A 22,458-nucleotide genomic window follows, 5' to 3' on the forward strand; every position below is an offset into this window, starting at 1 on the left:
TCTTTTATACCTTAATGATTCTCCAGCTACTTTTTCAATATGAGGCATCAGATTGAAGGGGCACAATGTGAAGACCTACTACATTTTCCTGCCAAGTCAGACAAGCAGACAGTTACAGATGGGATGGGGACTGAAGAAAGGAAATCTTGCATTTGAATTTTGGGACAGTAGTTTGAACTAAGGTGGTCTCATTACAAAATCAAGGCTGTGTTTTGAGAAATAATAGGCCTGTCTGTTATTTCAGGATAGGACAATAACATCAGAGCAGGAAAGATTATTCTCCTTTAAAGCTGAAGAGAAAGGAAAATAAATTTGCTTCTCTATTATGTCGTGGAATATGACTGGATGGAGGTAAATGAATCTGTTTGAAGAGAAAAGGGGGATAGAAATTTTGTTCTGTTTTCTTCATATTCTTGGGAGGCAGAAACAGTAAAAGGAGATTCAGATGGAATTCTCCAACTAGGGCAGATTTCAAATTTATTTGGTTAATTGCAGCCATGGACAGAATCTCAGTTTGTTGGGACTGGATTCAGATGGCATTCTGAATCATGCATTTTGGCAAGGTTCTAGAGAGTCTGACTTAAGCATAAGTAACTAGTGAGGGTTCAAAACCCACTTAATCTAAACAGACAAGCTCATGAAGTTATGGAGCCTCTAGTCACAAGTTAGACTTATTGGTTGACTTTTCATACTGGAACAGGATCCCTCATATTGGTGTGCAGTCCCCTGATGGCAGACTGAGTCTAGAGGAACATTTTGGCCAGAGCTGTGGATTGCTCCAAGTGCCGTAGGAATGTCATTGAAAGAGAAAGGCTTATTCACTTCTAGGTTTCAAAAGGAGCCTTTCTCCTATTTCTCCTATTCTTCCCTTTTTACCTTATTCTCTTTTTCATACAAATGTGGAAGTTTTTAGCTAATTGTCAGATGCTATGAAAGCTCATGACTCTTGTTTCTTTCAGGAAACTACCAAAGACCTCTCATTTGGCTCTCCAAAGTTTCAGTTGCACAGTTGTTTTAGCCCTATAGGACAAGACTCAATGTGTCAATTTTAAGAAAGATCACTGTGGGCCTGGGAGTATGGCTTAGTGGTAGAATTCTTATCTAACATGCGCAAAACCTTGGAATCGATTCCTTGGTACCACATACACAAAAAATCTGGAAGTGGTGTAGTAGCTCTAGCCCTAAGAAATACCACGCACAGTGTCCAGGCCTTGAGTTCAAGTCTCAAGACTGGCAAAAAAGAAAGAAACAAAGAAATGAACAGAAAAGAAAGAGAAAGAGAAAGATCATTGTTATGCACATAAGCCACACCTTTCAATGCTAATTTTCTCACTAATAACCATAAATGGACAAAAGTAAATTTTAATGACTCAATATCTGGGGGAGTTTCAAATAGAGTCAGAGCATGTAATTATGGGTTTTTAGTTTCAACCAGTAGGCTATGCAGGTGTTTGACTGTGGAGTTTACTGCCACGCAGGGTGATTTTATCTCTAATCTACAGGCATTTTGGTGGCAGGCATGACTGCTTCATCCTTAGTCTGTGGCTCTTGCTCATCTTAGCACATACTGACCAGTGTTTGAGCTCCTCCTAAGTTTTGGACCACATTGTTGTGCAAGGTCTCCAAGGCTTACAGAGGCAGTCCACAATGTAGATGAATGGTAACTCTGATGAATCAACAGATGAATAGTAATAGCAGGTTCTTAGGATGAACAGACTCAGCCCTTAGCTGGCATTTCAAAAGACAAACACATTCTTAGAAGTGTCATGTACTAAATAAAAACTAACAAAATAAACACCAAACCTGTGTTTGGAGTTTTTGTCCTTTAAGAATTGAGTTGGAGTCAGATATCCAGAAGGACTCACAAGTGGTGTGAAATGAGGCATACTTCAGTTTTCTTCTTGATATAGAAGTAGTGAAAACAAAACATATATAAAATAAATTAACTGTTTACTTGGCAGTAAGTGAAATATTTCCCTAAGAAAACCATTGATTTCATGGGATAGATTAGTCAGCTATAAAGTAGAGAGTAGGGATCTTGAAGCTCTGGAAAAACAGATATTAAAAAGAAATGAATAGATGAAGATCTAAGTTATTTTAAAAGAAGAAGAGAAAAGCAGAAGATTCAGAGCCAAAGGAAATCTAACTGAAGCTGAGAGACAGAATTTCAAAGCATGGCCAGGAGTAAATTCCCCAAAGGATCAGGATCAGGGGAAGTACTGAAAATGTGGTCTTTTAAAGCTATAGATAACACATTTTGAATGACAGCTACTGAGCAAGAGCCCAGAAAGTTGGTATTATATTTAGAGGGGAAAGGCAGGAAAAAAAACCAACAAATAATATTCAAAGCATTGTTAGAAAAGTTTTAGTGTGACAAAAATCATTCTTGTAGGTAGAGAGGTATTATGTTGTCTTAAAGGGAACAGCAGAAATTTATGGAATTTGGAAAGATAAGGCATCACACATAAAGCATATTGTAGCAAAACATAAGTAGAACAGTGAGAGATCAAGTATAAGCTGGAAGCGAATGCTTATTTTATGAGAAATTTTCTCCTGGAAGACATCATGTAATCTAGGGAGATAGGAATGATCAGAATGTGGAAAAGCTTGGAAGATACAGAATTTAATAATTTAAAATCTCTTCTTTGAGAGATAACTCAAGAGATAGCATTCAGGTTAATATACTATAAAAATATACGTGGGTCCCAAAGTAATGAACAATGAAAAAGAAAATAATATTAAATAGACTTGTTTCACACTGCAAAAGAAAGAGATGAACTATCATAGCAATTTAAACCACATTCAGTTTACAACAGTATGGCCAGATTTTGGAAACAAAAAAATAGGAAATAAAAATATATGATAAATTTTATAGACAATCTTTATTCAGAGTGCTCCTATGGAGATACTTTTGAAGGAGAAGTGAGTTTTACATCAGTGAATCAAACAGCTTGTGCTCCATAATGTGGATAGGTATCGTCACTGAAGGTACTGAGCTCTCTTGGAAGAAGGAATTCTGCTAGCAAGACAACCTTTAAACTTGAATTGCAAACAATGGCTTCTTCCTGGATCTTCCCAAGAAGTCTGCCAGTCTATCCTGCTTGCCAGTCTTCAAAATCATGTGTGCCAATTCCTTAAACATACACACAAATCCCATTATAAGTGAATCCTAAATCCTAAATATTGTACAGGACATACAGTTGTTGTTCATTTGAAATTTGATTTTAACCAAAGGTTTTGTATTTTATGTAGGATCTCCCCCCAGCCCTAAAAATGATGGACCAACTGATACATATAAAACGTTGTTAACTTGTTTCATTTCTGTGACACAGATGTGCAGAAAGTAATTCCACTAGAAAGGAAAGTAAGTTGCCTGAAAAAGCAGACACTTAGCTTCCTCATGTCCCTAGTGTCTCACATTTCTGAACTGAGGAAAGCTACTTTAGGTTAGGGACACATCGAGGTTAATTCTCCAGATGAAAGAGACAAGAATGACAAGCAGGGTCCTTAACAGTTCTACAGCAGTTCCTGGTGGCAATAGCCACCAGGGCTCTACGAACAAAGGCTACTGAGTCTTCAGACTTTGTAGAGAAACTCACATTCAGTACCTCTTTGTTGATTAGAGAGGCAGTGGAAAACTTAAAAGATTTGAAAAGTACTGTATGGAAAACAAAGTCCCTGCAATCAAGGTCTGATAACTTGGGGGTTATGCATTGCAAGCTGCTAACTGACAAAAAGGCTGAAGTGTTTTAAGTCTCTTTGAAAGCAGAAATCATGCCCACAGACGGTGTAAATACTTCATGCCAAAATTAACTTCAGGATGGAAGGGAGAGTTCATGTATTTAAAAACATGTATTTAAGAACATGACTCCTAGATTCTAGACAACTAGTAGATTTGATGCAAAATTCATGTTTTACATTAAATGACATATAGATGAATAAAATGTGTCTCCTTCCCATTAAGCAGTTTATATCTGGCAGGGAGGAAATATACATGCCAGTCACAGAGGTAACTGCAGAAAGAATGATCTTCATAACCTGTCTGTGCAGTGTTTCGGGAATAGATAACTGGGAGGGTATGCCCTCTGTTAAGAAAAGCAGAAGATCGATCAGAGGCTATTTCTTAAAGGAGGAATAAAGAGAACAAGGTAGGACTAAAATGTTGAAGGGGTGAAAGTTTATAAACTCCTCTATCAGATAACAAGATCAACCCTTGGCAAAAGGTAGGACAAATGAAATCTTCTCTTCAAATCCCTCAGGTCAATTTTCCAGCTTTTCTCTACCCTGAAGCATCCAGAAATCTTCTGATCCTTCTGGTTACTAAGAGCAGTGATCTGAAAACACCTTCATATGAAAGAGTTTTATGATTTCAATAAAGTCATTTCTCAAATATATTTGCACTTTAGGGGAAGTCTGATGGAAATTCAAACTCTATCACAGATGATTGAATAGGTAGGCCAGTGGTGATGGGAAAATAAATGCTAGTGGATTGCTAAACTCCTATTCCATGTGGCAATTTACAGGTAGTTTGGAATAAAATATAGCTAAGGAAGTTGGATCATATCTAAGAAGCCATAACATGCTTTACTAAGTTCTTTGCCTAAGTTTTGTTATTACCATGAATGGTAAAACCAACTGGGTTATTAGCTTTTCATGTTCTTAGTTTCAATTTTCTCAAGAAAATTCAGATTTAATTCTCCTTTAATCTTATTTTTACATTATGACAAAGAAATAATTGAAATGTTTTTTTAATTTTGAGTGTGCAGATAAAATTAAACTGAGAATATTTTTGTTTTCAATTGTTCTGCCATTGTATAACTATAACCTAAAGTATTAATTGAAAACAAGATTTTCTAGTTTAAATAAATGAGAAATAATTGACCGCTTGTTTCCCAAGCAAGGAAGAATGGTGAAGACCAGTCTCCTAGAATGTATGTATCTAATTAAAGATATAAACTGAATTGAGCAGGAATGATCAATTGTCTCTACTATTGTAACACAATGTTAGTATTCATTAATTTATATTTTAAGGTTATATATATATGGCACATATGTATAAATGTATTTATGTATGTACATACATTTAAGAGGTAAGCAGAAAATAATCCAATGAGATAAAATGAACTAGTACAGGCAGACAGCATGGAATGGGAATAGATAGCTTTGGGAGTCAAACCTAAGTTATATTTTCATAGGCACTTACAAGATATGTCACATTATATAAATGACTCCACCTGTCTGAATGTTTGTACCCTGACCTGTAAAAGATAACTAAGAATTATCGAAGGAAGAAGAGTTGACCTGGGTAGTGAAGGCAGATGTAGGTAAAGTGAGTCAGATTACAAAATGCAAAGAACCTGGATTTAAAAAGTTAAATGAAAACCCAAGATAATGAAAGTATAAAATTCTCCCAAGAGAAAAGGTCAGAGAGGAAAATAGGGCTCTACATGATACCTAGATAAATGGGTGCGAGATTTGACTTTAATGCTAGTGTCCATACTCTTGATCTCCAAGTATTATCTCTTTTTTTAATTCCATTCACTATCCTAAAATATTTTACATAGCTGAGTATGCATAGACAAATTTGTACTATAGCACTACTGTAGGTTATAGTGTCGTTAGTAAACTTAGCTCTCTATTACTTAGGATAGGGCAAATGGCAAATAGGCCATCTTTCATTTACTTTTAGCTTAGAAACACTCCTTGAAAGTGGCTGATTCAGTATAATAGATTTAAACTAAATATAGAGGAATACAAAGAAACATGATTTAAGCTAATAAAATAACACAGAAAGGATCATTTAAGAGGTTTCTGGGAGTCTGTCCTCTTAATTTTTCACACACACACACACACACACACACACACACACACACACACACATATATATATATATATATGAGAGAATTTATTGTAACTACTGTTGTGGTCAGGTTTGAGAACAAATGGCTATCATCCTGAAGCTAACATAGAAAGAATGGTGATGTCCTAATCTTGTTTAATTTTTGTTTTAATTTCTTTAATAGACATACACTCTTCCAGATGTATATATATATATTTGTGTGTATGTGCGTGTGCATATATATATATATATATATATATATATCCCCTGGCATAGGAGCAAAGATTCATTAATATCTGAGTTGAATCATTGGGACATAGTCTAGAAATAAGGACATGATGAAAAATATTTAAAAGTCTGTATAAAATACAGACTTGGTTGGACGAGTTTGTACTCCACAATCAGTGTAGTAGAGATCCCTTCTGGTTACATGCCCGCCAACATCTGTTGTTATTAGATTTCTTGATCCTGGCCATTCTAACAGGAGTGAAGTGGAATCATAGGCCTTTTTTATTTCTTCTTCAGAGAAGACGCTCTTTAAGTCTTTGGCCCATCTTTTAATGGGATGGTTGTTTCTTTGGAGATTAGTTTTGGATTGATTCAATTTTTTGAGCTGTTGATATATTTTAGATATAAGGCCTTTGTCGTATGGTTAGTGAAGAATTTCTCCCACTATGACAGTTCCTCAAAAGACTAAATATAGAACTCCCCTATGACCCAGCAATTCCACTACTTGGCATTTACCCAATCGTCCAGAAACAAGGACATACTAAAGCCACCAGCACAACAATGTTCACTGCAGCATTATTTACCATAGCAAAGACATGGAACCAACCCAAATGTCCCTCAGTTGATGAGTGGATCAACAAGATATGGTATTTATACACAATGGAATTCTATGCTGCTGTCAGAAAGAACGACATCTCCCCATTTGTAAGGAAATGGAAAGACTTCAAAAAAAATTATATTAAGTGATGTGAGCCAGACTCAAATGAACACAGCCCCAAGAGTCTCCCTCATTTGTCACAATCAGTAGAAACCTTAGGCTCTCCTAGCAAAGATTCTCAAAAGAACAAAATCTAGATACATAAGGCCATATAGTATGATGCTAAATGTAAGGACCTCCAGGGTCCATATAATGAGTCATTGTTGTCCTTAATGTACTATGTTATTTCTCATCTCTCTTGCTGTCCCTGGGTTATCTCATATTGTTACAATATTTTACCTTGTTATCTGATACATTTTATATATGCTTAATTGGTTATTTGAAATGGGAGAGGGAAGGGGGGAAATCAAGTTGTGGGGGGGGAGAGAGGGGAGAAGGGAAATGGGGACCATGACATGAGAAACGGTATCAATATTTGAAAAGTAATGTACCTTCTACCTGATGAATATAATGTAACCCTTCTATTAATTATAATAAAAAATATATGAAAAAATACAGACTTGGATTAGTCAACCAAATTTGTATTTCCAGGATTTTTTTTTTTTACTCATCTGCTTATATTACATTCTCTACTGATTATCCTTTGTTTTCCACAAAGCATCCTAGGCTGGAATGATTTTCAAACTCTGCCTCATTGTCACATATTTTATATACATTGTTGAATAAGGATGTTTTATCAGATTTCTCAGCTCTCTGCAGGAGAAAACTAAAATGGGAATCAGTGGAAAGGTCAAGGCTGATTGGGTATTTTGATGAGGACTTTTTTTTTCACATATTTTGTATGGATGTTTAGCAGTTTATAACTCATAGATGATGCCTGTGCATGGGTCTTCAGTTGGTGGAAGTAGGAAACAGTCTTCTAGGCTTCTATTCTAAGGACATGAATTCTATTCCTGAAGGCTCTGTTCTATTGGTCTTATTTCCCAATCTTGTTTCCTATTGCCATCACATTGAATTAGATTTACATGCAAGAATTTTAAAAGGATACAGATATTCAGATTACTGAAGTATTCAAGAGGTAAGAAGAGCACTGAAAAGCAGCGTCTGATGAATTTAGTAATGGGAAACAGAATTCTAAGATCGCTGTCACACTTGCCATTGCACCATGAAATATGTGAACCATACAGTACCCACTGTCTGTGGTTTTAGACTTTCCCCTAGCCAATGAAATATGAATAAAGTAATGGAGAGGTCATTTCATTCCAACTTTGAGTTGGTAAAAAAAAAAAAACATCAGATTATCTTGGTTGCTTCTTGCTTAGTCAGCTGAAAGCACTTCAAAGAGTGACATGGCTCACTTCCTGAGAAGAGAATAAGCAGCCATATTTAGAATATTAATATGACAAGGAAATGCATAAAGGTCTCTAGAAGCTAATGGTGACTGCCAGATGACAACCAGCCAAAGAAAGGGAAGGGTTTTGTTATGCAAACAGAAGATGCCAATAGCTGAGTGTATTTACAACTGGATTTCCCCACTCCCTCACCAGTTCAGCTCCTGATGAAGAGTGGAAAGTGGGAAATAACAGTGATGATATTTTCAGCCTTTGAGTTCATGGTTTGTTCCATTATGGCAGAAATTATGATAGCAGCATAAAAAGGTTATTGATGATCCCTGTGAACACTGTTTCAGTAGAGTGATTGGGCAGGAGCCATAGCAAACCTATGTGAATGAGTGGGAAGAGAGTAACTGGAGCAAGTAGAGATGGCTCTTTAGGGAAACTTGTTTGGAATTGGAACAAAAATGTAGGTCCTTAGCTGAATGGAATTGTGGTTTTTAAGAAAACTATTTTTTTATTTTTAAATGAGGAATGATTTGACTATATTTAAGAATTGGATTTTACATGAATTAATTGTTACTAGAAGTTTCCTTGGCTTAGCTAGATACAACAAAACTAGATGAAATTCATATTTAACAGTTTAGCTGAGAGCTATGTCTGGAAACTTAATATTGATCTTATATTAAAAGTATTATAAATACATATAAAATGTGACAATTGAAAGCAGTATAAACTACTCTGTTTAGCAAAACTTTCCTCCAAGAAACATCCCCAAATGAGAGAGGGCTTTCCTTTTACAGTCTTTTATTTCTCTTTTGCAATAATTTATTAAATTTGGTTCTAATTTCACTATTCTTTCCATATTTTTTATTGCAATTAATAGAAGGGTTACATTATATTCACCAGATAGAAGGTGCGCTACTTCAGAAACATTGATACCCTTTCTCATGTCATGGTCCCCATTTCCCTCTCCCCGCCCCTCCCGCTAATATTGATTTCCCCCCTTCCCTGTCCAATTTCAAAGAACCAATTAAGCATGTATAAAATATATCAGATAACAAAGTTAAATATTATAACAATATGAGATAACCAAGGGACAGCAAAAGAGATGAGAGATAACATAGTACATTAAGGACAACAATGACCCATTATATGGCTTTTGTTTCTATATCCTGGAGGTCCTTACTCCTTCTACAGTCTTGATGAATTTATATTTCTTTCTAATCTTGGTTGATGGTAGCCACTACTAATCAACTTTGTATGATAGACTTTTCCATAGTTGTAGCTATCCATGGGAATTGAATAAGAGGAATTGATTAAGAGATTTTAATATGAATTAAATGGAAATGTATGTGCTGAATGTATAGTTAGAGGAAAATAAGTATTTCATATGCTAATTAAAATACCATCTAATATGAATTACTATGTAACATCACTAAAAGATGGTTATCTTTATGCCATTTCTTTGCAACATGTAGTTTGTCATACATTGCTTTATATTTTGGGGCAATGCAGAAATTTTCTCCAATTCTGCTACAAAGAATGCTTTGCTGTCTTCAATTAAATGATTATATTGTTATGAAATAGTAATACTAATAAAGATTTTCCTTAATTCTCAAAATAATCCTACATGCTTCATTACTTTCTTCTGTGTTACATATATTAATTGAGACACATTTTTTTCCTAAAAAATCCAGTGTTCTGCAGTTAGTCATACTGTCATATTAGAGAATAAACCCATATAAATGGCTCTAGAGTTAATCTCAACTATCATGATATATTGCTTCTATTGCAAATAAATTGGTGTCATTTTCATATAGCTCTGTAAGAGGGTGTTCTAATTATTATACTAATAAGCAACATTGAGGATCAAATTTAAAGGAAATAACGTTGAATAGATTTTTTCATCACATAAACAACAGTTATACTACATACCTTTATAGTTACATATTACATATCTTAATGTATAAACTTTACATTAGAAAATATATGAGCTATGGATATCACACATTCTGTCCAAAAGATAGTTTTGTAGCATCTCTTGCTAAACACTCCAAAGTATAGTGACTTTCAGTCTTGAGTTTGCATCATAATTTAAAATATAGGATCCTACTCTTTGATTCTGTACATATGGATTTAATCCCTTGAATTTGCATTTTTGATGAGTTTTCAGATCATATGACCATTTCTGGATACCAAAATTTGAAAACCACTGCTTTATACCAGGGATTAAAAATCTTTTCCCAGCCAGGCTTGATGGCCCATGTCTGTAATCTTGGCATGGAGGTTAAGACCAGAAGATTGCAAGCTCAACACCAGATTCATTTATATACTGAATTTAGGATCAGTCTATTTGCAATAGCAAGCTGCTCTCTCAATAAAAATAAGTCAAAAACAACAGTAAAAAATCCTTTCATATAAAGAAGTGGGTAGTTGTAGTTTTGGTGTAGTTTTTCTGTGAGTGTTAGTTTGTATTACAAGTATTTAATTTTTTTTGCTCAGTGTGAAAGTATTTCTATACAACACCTGAATAAACAGGTGATATCTGCACTTAAATAAAATTCTATTCATGGAAACAAGTGTCAGATTGAATTTCATCAATAAACCACAGTGGGCCAATTTATGGTATACATAACTCAGTAGAAGGTCCATGAAAAATCAGTGTACGTTAAATAGAAACTCCATGAAAATCACCTACAGATTCATCCACAAAATTTACTTCTAAGTTTTACCAGAGACTAAACTGATTACATTAAACAACCAAAGAGAAACTCCAAAGATTTCTATAAACTTAATAACAAAATAATGATTATTTTATGTGAAACCTTCAGGTAATACATAATTTTTATTTTAATACCCATGAGGGTATCTTCATTTTCAAATTTGAGTTTTAGTTGGAAATTGTTTATAGTATTAGGAAGCAAAAGTCTATCAAAGAAATGAACACTATACTGAATGACACAGATGATAGCTCAATAAGGTTATCTGTTGACTTTATAATAAAACAAAACAAAACTACTTTACTTGCCAAGAGTATGTCCAGGGTTAATGTCTTTACCTAGAACAGTGTATTTTAAACTAATTTAAAATGCTAATATAATTTTAAAAGTCTACTAAACTGTCATTTCATTAGACCTTCTGTACTAGCTTTCTCCTAAAAATATGCATGTTCCTTCAAAAAGGAAAAATTCACATAAATGTGTTCAATAATGGAATATAATTTAGGTCCCTGAAAGTAATTGCATGCACATCTCATCATAAGTCATCTTATGTATTCAAAAAATGAAAATTATGTAAAAAGTCTCCCCCAATGTATTCTATGCTATAGAAAATAAGTATTTAAGTAGGTTCTATAAAATTACAGAATCTAGGCTGGAAGACCTAGTGGTAAAGGGCTTGACTAGCATGCATCTCATGGCTCGAGTGGTAGAGTGCTAGCCTTGAGGAAAGCCCAAGGACAGTGCTCAAGTCCGGAGTCTAAGCCCCAGGACTAACAAGACAAATTATACAATCTAATATTTAATACTTCAAGGTCAAAGTGATTTTCTAGTGTCATTTATACATGGCACTCATTTTCAAAAGATGTTTCCAACATTGATTGCAAAGCATTATACTCATAAACTGACATATTGAATTCAAATACTTTGTACAACTATGTAAAGATAATATTAATAAAGTTTTTCTAATATTCAATGTAACTAAATGGTTTAGTTTAACAATTTGGGTTTATATTTACACTTAGATATTCCATCTTTAATAATGCTGTAGTTTTCAGAGACTTTCATTTAAAAATATTATCTTAAAAGAGAATTGTAGTCAAGTGGAAATGGGGAAAAATTGAATTTAGGTTATTATATAAGCTTCCTTAATTCAGGACTCAGTATTGTTAATGTACAAAAGGCCTATCTTCCTAAAATAAATTTTGATGTTTCACAGTCCACTGTGTTCTCATTTGAACAAGGAATCCAAATATTAGTGCATTTTCTTGGAGTACTAGAGGAATACCCTTAGGAAAACAATGGTCTAAGCACTTGCTTTCAGGTAAGGTATGATAATTTGTAAAGAACAGTTTAGTTTCCCAAATATTGAGTACCTCAAATCTGTCTAAATATGTAAAGATAACTTTTCATTTTTCTGTACTACTCACCCAAAGCTCACCTACAATGAAGTTTATCCCATTAAACATACTTACACTCTTCTTCAGGCCTCTTCCGAAGTGCTGCACGAACTTCTTTGCAAGGACTTCTCTGGTATTGGGGGGGATTTCTTCCCCTTATTAGATTCGCCATCCTGTAAGACAGAATCCCAGGAGTATTTTTAATACCAAAATATTGATAAATGCTTACATCTTCAATAATCTAAAGTTCAAATATCTATAGAAGCTTGGTACAGACAATCCCATGAAGACAATCTAGCAAACAAGTAAGGTGGGACAGAAGGAGGAAATGCAGTAAAGTGGAGAGTATACAAATGTTTCAAGGTATTTGGTTTTAAAAAATGAGGAATATCATGCAAGGAAAGTTTATACACCATCTCCAATTTGCCACTGTTTAAGACTTAAAATCAACTTGCTGAAGATCCAGCTTCCAATGTAACAGTGTATGGCGATGGACTATTTGGGAAGAGGTTTGTTTTTATTGTTCTGTTAGATATTTTTCTTTTCTTTCTGTTTCTACCCCCTTTGGTCTCTTCCTTGTTGTCACTGATTCATTTATTTCAGTACCCTTTCTCTTGTACAAATATTTATCTGACTTGGAAGGGAGGGGAAATCACAAATACATTGGGAAAAAGTATACATCAATGCAACAGTGATATTCATGAGACACTGTGTTGGGAATGAACTTTACAACTAATGGGGGAGGGGAGTTGTGGAGGAAGTAGGAGGAAATGAGGAAATGGGCCACACTGTTCAAAAAGATTCACTCATGACCTGACTTATATGCTTATGTAACTGTAACTCCTCTTTACATCACCTTTACAATAAAATGAAAACAATAAAGATGGAGGAATCTCAGGATAGGATTAATATTGTCCTAAGGCAAGAGAAAATGACCAATCCTTCCTCTACTATATGAGCAGAAAAGGGGAAGAAGCCATCTGCAAGCTAAGTGCAAAGCTTTCAGGAGGATGAGAATGTGCTAACATCTTGACTTTGGATGCTTCAGCTTCAAAACTGTGGGTAATGTTAAGTCTTTGTTTAAGCCACTTAGTCTATGGAAGTTTCTCATGGCAGACCAACCAGATGGAAGAGAAACTATTAACAAAAGAGTAGTTACTTGCACAGTAAATACATAAAAACTAGGTGACAATGCAAGAAGAATGATCCTTTTACCAACATTTCAAATATTAGTATTCAAAAGTATAATTGCTGCTTTCTTTTCTTAACACTGAATCTGAAGGGGTATGTAACTGGACTGATTATGACTTCTTTAAGAAGTAGCTAGCTGTACAGATACAAAATTGAAGTTTATGTTAATTTTACTTTTCAGTTATGAGTATGTGCTGGTACTGACAGCTAGTGCCTAATAAAACATTCAGTATGACTTCATTGAACATTGTCATCATCATATTATTTGTGGTTTTTTCTGTTTCCAATAAAGTTTGTTGGCTATTAATTTGTTCTACTAATTTTGACTACTTTCTAAAAATAGCTAAAATATCCCAGAAAATGTACAGGATTTGAAAATTTATAAAAATATCCAAGGTATTTACCATGTATATAATGTGAACACCTCTCTGGTTTTCATTGGTATCCACAATCCCCAAGTCAACCACCCCAGAAATCAGCATGCAGGTGTGTTCTGGGAGAAGATATGCAGATTTGCGAGGTAAGCAATGGAACATTGCAAAAATGTGATGAGTCTGGTTCTAGAATAAGACTTCTTGTGCTCTCTTCTGTTAGTGTCAGTCCTGGGGCATGGGTTCTGTCCCTGAGATTGATTCTAGCAAATACCCTATTGTTTGATTACAGATCTACTTCTAGATTTCTTTCTTTCTTTTCCTTTTTTGGTCATTAATTTGAGATATGAGTCTCATGGACTTCTTTACCCTAGCTTGCTTCCAGCTGAGATCCTGAGATCTCAACCTCCTCAGTAGCTAGGATTATGTGTGAGTCGCTGGCACCCAGTTCTATTTTGTCTCTTAAAGGATGGCCTTAGGACAATTGCTTGGATTCTTTGCACCTCCATTTTCTCAACAATAAGATGATGATAATACTCATTATCTTGTCATTTTGAGTATTAGATGTGTTAACACATGTAATATGTTTCACATTGTATCTCTCCCATGAAAGAGCTAAATGTAGGTAGCTATATTAGTCACATTTATCACAAATGGAAATGTGATAATATGTTAATATTTTATATGACTAGCATACTAAGATGTCAAAACTGGCCTCTCAAAAAAATGAACAGTTGGCACTACTAAGGAAAAAAATAAAACTAAACAAATGTCCCAATTGTTACTGAAATATAGAACATCCACATATATGCACTGCCAATATTCAGAGGTGATGAGAGTAATTAAATTCATATTTGAAAGTTCAAAATATTTATTTAAATTTCAGGCTATTCCTTAATTCCAATGCACTTCCTTATGTCACATTCATATACAAAAAGCATGAGAAAGAAATAACCACTGATCCTAAAAACATAGTGGATACACCTTTGGAGTGGAACACCAACATAGCATGGATAGTACAGAAAAATGAAGGGTCTCAGTTGGTGGTCTCAGTTGGAAAGACTCTAAGGCAAGACATAATATCATGACACATCGAAATTGAAAGAGAGAGAGAGAGAGAAAGAGAGAGAGGAAGAGATGTTGGACTTGTGTGTGTGTGTGTGTGTGTGTGTGTGTGTGTGAGACAAAGGGAGGGGGGGAGATCGAGAGATCTAACTAGAATGTTAGATATACAGGAAATCTTTTTCAGGCAGGCAGTGATGGAAGGGAATATACTAAGCCTCAACCAAATAAGTTAGAGTGAAAGAAAATCCTTGAAAGAAAATCTTGGGCAAGGAAAACAAACTCTTGGGCTAGCCTTATAAATCAAGTTGAACTGATAGCCTTTGGAAGTAAGGGTAAGGACGTTATCACATGTCATATTTCCAACTTGTCCTTATCATTGTGGACAGTGTCCATGAGGTTGGGTTATATCCTTTTTTTTCTAGAAATTTCTTAGTGAACCAGAGGCGAATGTCATAGGCCTTGAGGATTAGAATTGACAAATCTGAAGAAGGTGGAGAGGGGTAGCAGATTTCAGTTTTGGCTCCTTCCTGGGTAACTTTCATACTTAAATTTCAATCCATCAGGTTTGAGACAATTTCCTAAAAGCTGTCTGCAATATATGACTTGAGGTTGGATAGCCCCCAAACAGCCATCTGCATACTGAAAGCCCATCTTTTCAACCAAAGAAGAAGGATCCTTAGAATAAGAAGAATCAAGAATGAAGTTGCAATCTGAGGCTGAAGGCCTGGAAGTCCCTAGAGAGACGCTGATAGGAGCTCATGTTGAAAGGCTAGAAACTCTGGACTCCAATGTCCATAGTCCAAGGTACCAATAATAGATAAACCAGCTCGGGAAACATTCAACTTTAAGATACTTCATTTTCAAGAATAGGATTTCAAGGATTAGTAATGAAAATTTCCCAATATATATAGATGACGCTGGGCTGTTATCCTGATGAACAAAAATGCTGAATTTCCTATTTCAAAGAGGCTTCAGAAAGTATTGTAAAATGTATAGTGATCTCTGATCCAGGTGCCTCTGTCTCTGGCCTATAATCCTAGCTACTTAGGAGGCTGAGATCTGAGGATCATGGTTTGAAACCATCCCAGGCAGGAAAGTCTCTGAAATTCTCATTTCCAATAAACTATTCAGAAAAGGCTTGAAGCAGCGCTGTGGCTCAAGTGGTAGAGTGTTAGCCTTGAGCAGAAGAAGCTCAGGGACATTCCCAGGTTCTGAGTTCAAGCCTCAGCATAGGACCTGAAGAAGAAGAATGGAAATATCTACAACTCACTACTACCTATTCAATTTATTTATTATAACACTTTCAAAATGAGGGAAATAATTGTCAGAAGTGCTTGTGGATTTGTTCATGGTCATAATCCTTTAAGAAATCTTAACTAATACTTAAGAAATCTTTACTGACCTTTGTTTATTTCTAACTGATAAAATATTAAATCTATGATTTTCTATGACCTTACACTTCTGCCCACTTGAACCCTTCCACCAAATGTTATTTATGATCTACAGTTTGTATTAAATGGCCAAACAAAATGACCAAGAATAAAAGCTTGAAACATAGCCAACAAGTTACAAAGGAGCTGATGTAGCTACTCTCAAGCTTGGCAAGCCACCCGTGAGAATGTGTTAACAGTTCCAGCAAGGAGAGATTAGGTGTGATGACCACAGGCAAGACAGATGCTCTGGCAATTCATTGAGGAGCTCTAAAAATTACAGCCTACATATTTAACTGCTGAGAAGAAATCAGGGCATCCAGATTAATAGCAAATAGCATGAAATAGCAGTCAGTGATTATGAGCAAAGGATGTCTATAACCCTTTAGGTGATGCCTCACTATTTCTGCAATCATCTGAGTAGCTTTAAACAAATTCCGATCCCTCATTCCCAGTACTGAAGATTTTAATTCCATAGGCTGATTGAAAAAAAAATGTCATCTCTTCCTAAACTACTCAGCCTAGATATTGGTCCAGATATTGGTGCTTGATAAGGCCTGGCAAATAGATACTACATACTGGGGATGAAGGGGAGGAAAGTTCAAGGACTTTTTCAGGTCCTAAACTCATAAACTGATGCAACAGTGGAGTAAGCAACTGAGGGAGAAATTGCAGTAATGGGCTTTCTAATAAATGAATGATAGCCATAGACATCATACTGAAGCTTTAACAAGTTGTTCATGGTCAACTGTGCCTGCCATGTAAAAGGCTAATCATCTCAGCAGTAAAATGTCTTCCTCTAGCAGTTTGTCAGTCTCAGCCAGATCCCAGTACATAGTTGGGCTGATACAGACTTGTGGCCAGAGATGTGAGTGTGGAACAGAAGAAGAGCAAAAATAACTAACTCAGGCAGGACAACAGTTTGGGATTCAAATTAAAAGGCTGTCATCTCTCAGTACTTTAAAATGTCTACCATGTGTCCTATGTTAAGTTCTCCTTCAATTAAGATCCCAGTACAATGAACCAAATTCCACAATAAGGCTATTCTACAAGCATGTATATGAATTATACAATAGTCATTAAAACTAGTGTCAAGTGTTTCTAAAAGTTGAATTTGAACTGCAAATGAAAGTAACAAAAAATAATCAATACTCAATTATCTCAGCCAAATACACTGAGTTGATCCTTAATTAGGCCAGACTGAAGTTAAATGCAAGATGATTTTGAAAAGAAACCTTAGCCAAACAAACTACTCAGAAAGGCATTTTTTCACATTCTTAGTGCTATGGAAAGATAGGGGATGTGCCATTGAGTTGGAAATGAACCAGAAGGTCTGATTTGTAATCAGCAATTATTTATTAAAAGAGCAAGGATTAGCAATTGTTTCAGAGAGGAAAAACGTGCTTTTTTGCATTGTCATGTCACAGATTTTGATAAACAGGGCAAATGACAGTACATTTTCCCACATTGTTTCAAAGGAACAGAATTAAACATTGATGGGTAACATTATAAACTTCTTGAAAATATGGATTGCACCCTTTGTAAGCAACAAATCAAAACTAACATATGAGTGGGATATAATTTCCTCTGCAGACATAATAAACAAATATTTCACAGAAAAGTAATCTATAAAATGAATGATGGGTACGTGAGCAGCAATGGGGGTGGAAACTCAAGCATCCTACCCACTCAAGAAGCATGCTAGTAAAAAGTGTAATCTAATGCTATTTTCTTTCATTGTGTGTGTGTGTGTGTGTGTGTGTGTGTGTGTGTGTGTGTGTGCGCGCGCGTGTATGCATGTAAGTCTTACTGCTTTAACTCAGGGCCTGGGCACTCAACTTTTTGGTCAAAGCTGAAACTCTCACTGGAGCCACAGCTCCATTTCTGGCTTTTTGGTGTTTGTATAGATAGAGATAACAAGCTCATTGTCTTTCCTTCTCTTTCTCTTAAATAGAACAGGTGTGAGCCACTGGTGCCTAGCTTCCACTCGATGTTTTTCAAAGAATAATTTTATTTTTTTACTCATATATGTGGTAGAATTATAGAATAAAACTCTGCTATATTTATGAAAGCATCTTGTTAGCAAATGAGTCACCACAAGTAACACCAAGCTTTTCTCAGTGAATGTCCTTCAGGAGTAACTGGTTTACTAGTAAGATTTAGGAAGATGTTCATTGCTCACATTACAAAATGACAACCAAATAATTTCATGAAATTCAGTTATTCATAAAATATATCCTTCAGAACTATATAAACAAATAGAAAATGTCTACTTACAAAAATGAATGACTTTTCACAGAGATGGCAAAATGTAAGAAAAGCAAAATGAAAAACCAATTCATCAAACAATTTTTGTTTTACTCCCATAGTCAAGAACAAAGAAACACAACTTATCAAACGATGGCACTTGTTTATGGCAATGTCCTATACAGTGCTAATATATCTGTGGTTATAAGGTTGTTTTACATATATTCATGTTCATAAGGATCCTGCAGACTTAGACTACTCTTTTTAAGATTGAGATAAAACCTTCACAGGTGTTGGAACAGTGTTCTTGTGAATGCTTCAGAATTTGTACTTTGGTGCTGAGCCAAAGTCATTTCTTTCTCTGTCCTTCCTCGCCCCCCAGAGCCAGGATAATTTGCTTCTCCTCTTTTGGTTGCTTTCCGGAGCTTTCACTGGAGAAATGTAGATATACCTACTGAAAGATGGCTACAGAATATGCAGATAGCCCCTTTTCTACAACCCTTGCTCTCTTAGGATCCATTCTCAGTTCAGGGGCCAGAGAAGGAACCTTTTAAGTCACATATCAGAGTGTGTCACTCCATTGCTCCCAGACCTCCAAGCACTTCAGTTTCAATCATAGCAAAAGCCAAAGTCCTGAGATGGCTTATGGGACCCTATGTGTTTAGCTACCTGTTATCTCTCTTTGCCTTTTACTTCCTCTCTCATATCTATTGTTCTATTGTGTATTCCATTAAGAAAAGTAATATGACCTTGCCTCAGGCCTTTTTTCTACCAATGTCTTCTCTCTGGAATCCCTTCCGTTGACTGTTATGTTACTCAAATGTTTCGTCCAATATGTTTCCTAACAATCAGAGTCCATCCTATGCTCAAAGCAGTTTCTCCAAAATACAATTCCTGTGCCAATACACTTTTTTTTTCCTAACCAGGATCTATTTTGTTTTCCTTCACCCAGGTGTTTATCACCTTCCTCCTGCTCTTCCTCCTCCTCCCCCTCCTCCAATTCATGTCTTCTTCCTGCTGTTTCTCCTCATCCTCCTCTTTCACCTGTTCCTATTCTTCCTCTTCCACTTCTTCTTCCTCCTCCTCCTTTACTTCCTTCTTTTCTTGTGTGGAAACCATTGTTTATTGATTGAAAAGATCCATATGTGCTTTGAAAATATTGCACAATAATAGTTGTATTATTATTAATTTTACATCCATTGTTTAGTGAGACAAACGTGAACATTTTTTATTTTGCTTTATGTAATTTGAGACTATGCAATTGATGATATAAAAGTTACAACATTCTCATGCATTATATCTTTTATTAGTCCGGAGTCATTGTAACACGTAACAATAGTGTTTACTTCAAAAGTTGATAATACAGTTGCTGTATCTCTCAAGTGGTAATTTCCTGAAATATCATTTCCATACTCAAGAAAATATGCGATTCTCAAATTTGAGAAATGCTTTATGGAAAGACAATATTGCTGTGTGAGATTTCATATTCCTTTATGATAAAAGCTCCACAGAAGCCAAGAATCCATGGAACATTCTCCAATATAATAAAGGCTATATATGACAAACCTACAAAAAGCATGATTCTTAATGGTGAAAAGTTAACATCACTCCCTCTAAAATCAGGAACCAAACAAAGATGTCCCCTCAATTTACTCCTCATCAACATAGTGCTGGAATTACTAGCAAGAGTAATAATGTCAGAGAAAACATAATGGGGACCAAGTAGAGAAAGAAGAAGTAAAGGTAACATTTTTTTTTTTACAGATGACATGATCCTTTATTTAAGAACCCAACAAATACCTCACTCAAACTACTTGAGTTGATCTGAAACATTGGCAACGTAGCAGAGTATAAAGTCAATCCACAAAAATCAGTAGCTTTTCTGTATGCAATGAGGAGCAAGACTGAAATTAGGAAAGCAATTCTATTTGTAATAGTCTTTTAAAAATGCCTAGGAATTAGCTTAACCAAATATGTGAAAACATAAAAAAATCTGAAAAGGGAAATGGAAGCAGACATAAGGAAATGGAAAAATCTTCCATGTTCCTGGATGGGAAGAACTGGCATCATAAAAACGGCAAACATGACATTTGAAATATGATGTAAAAATCAGTGTTAATAAAATCTGCAAAAAATTGGCAATACTGCTCAGAGCAATGTACAATCACAACAACTTTATTCGAAGAAACAGGAAAAGCAATCCTAAAATTCATGTGGAACAATAAAAGACCCCAAACATCAAAAACAATCCTTACCACAAAGAACACTACTCGAGCAATATCAATATCAAACTTCAAACTCTATTAGAAAGCTATAGTAAGAAAATCATCTTGGTTACTGGCACAAGACAGATCTGTTGACCAATGGAACAGAAATCCCAGAAACACACCCACAAATATACAGCCACCTAATATTTGATAAGGGAGTCAATAAAACAGGTTAGAAGACAGATTCTTCAAAAATGGTGCTAGTAAAACTGCCTATCCATGTGAAGCTAATCAATTCTACATGGATCAAAGACCTTAATGCAAGGCCACATTCCATAAAAATATTACAGGAAGGGGTAGGGAAACACTTGACCTTCTAGGCATAAATCCAAACATTAGTAGGATCTCAATTTTGTTTTCAATTTGAATTTCTTTTATGGCCAGAGATGTTGAACACGTCCTCATGTGTCTATTGGCCATTCTTATTCTTCAATGAAGTTTCTCTTTAAAGCTTTAGCTCACTTATTAATGAGGTTTTACTAGAAATAAAGAATTGATTATTTATTTTGGAGAGTTTGATTTTTTGAGCTCTATGTATATTTTCGATATGAGGCATTTGTCTTTTGTAGAGCTAGTAAAGATCTTATCCAAATCTGTGGGCTTTCTGTTCATCTTGATAGCTATGTTCTTTGCCATGCAGAAACTTTTCGGCGTAATGCAATCCCATTTATCTGGCCTTTGATTTGTTGTGGTTCTGGATCTTTTTTTAGGCATTAACAAGAGAACTAATAATAACAGATGCTGGCAGGAATGTGGCCAAAAGGAAATGCTATTACACTGTTGGTGAGAAATAAACTTATTCAACCACTCTGGAAAGCAGTATGGAAGGTCCTTAAAAGACTAAACACAGAGATTCTCTGTGATGCAGCAACCTCACTCCTAGGTATTTGCCCAAAAGACCACAAACAAGGCCTACACTAAAGCTACCAACACAACCATGTTCACTGCAGTATTATTTACCATATAGCTAACATACAGAATTAACCCAGTTGATGAATGGATCAAGAAAATGTGGTGCATATATACACATAATGGGATTCTATGCTTTCATAAGAAAAAATAACATTGCCCCATTTGTAAGGAAATGGGAAGACATGGAAAAAATTATGCTAAGCCAAATAACACAGAACCAAAGAAACAGGCTGCATGGTTTACTTCATTTGTTATACCTACAATATATCTACTTATATTTTTATCAGAGGATCACAATAGCTTAATAACTTTACACATATGGCTTTACAACTTTGTGGGGAAGAGGTTGGGGAAGAGATGAGAAAATTGAAGAGGGGATAACAAAGTTCAAAAAGAAATGTACTCATTACCTTACTTTTGTAACTGTAAACCCTCTGTATATCACATTTACAATAAAACAATAATAACAACAAAAACAACACTTCTTAAGCAAAAGATCCAGTATCATAACAAATCAAAGAAAGATGGGATACATGGGATTGCATCAAATTTAAGAGGTTTCTCATGGCAAAGAACATAGCCAACAAGAATGGGAGACATTTTTTACCAGCTAAATATCAGATGAAGGCTTCATATTTTTATCCATAATATACTAAGAATTCAGAAATTTAAACTCCCCCAAAATAAACCCTCAACACACTCAACCAACCAATTAATAAATGGCTGAAGACTTAAAGAGACTTCTCAGAAGAAGAAGAGGAATGGTCACTAGACACATGAAGAAATGTTAAACATC

General features: G+C 35.2%; 1 protein-coding gene across 4 annotated transcripts in view; it reads right to left on the reverse strand.

Annotated features, from left to right (window-relative positions):
- Positions 1-22,458, reverse strand: part of Lrrc7 (leucine rich repeat containing 7) — a 465,452-nt gene that overhangs the window by 355,678 nt on the left and 87,316 nt on the right. For all 4 annotated transcript variants that reach the window (XM_090334630.1, XM_090334629.1, XM_090334628.1 and 1 more), the window contains exon 2: positions 12,255-12,352. In XM_090334630.1, the coding sequence (XP_090190756.1) occupies positions 12,255-12,352 (98 nt within the window). The remainder of the gene's footprint in view (positions 1-12,254; positions 12,353-22,458) is intronic.

The sequence above is a fragment of the Megascapheus bottae genome, chromosome 6 (assembly GCF_031878675.1).
Source record: "Megascapheus bottae isolate mThoBot1 chromosome 6, mThoBot2.hap1, whole genome shotgun sequence".
NCBI lineage: Eukaryota > Metazoa > Chordata > Mammalia > Rodentia > Geomyidae > Megascapheus > Megascapheus bottae.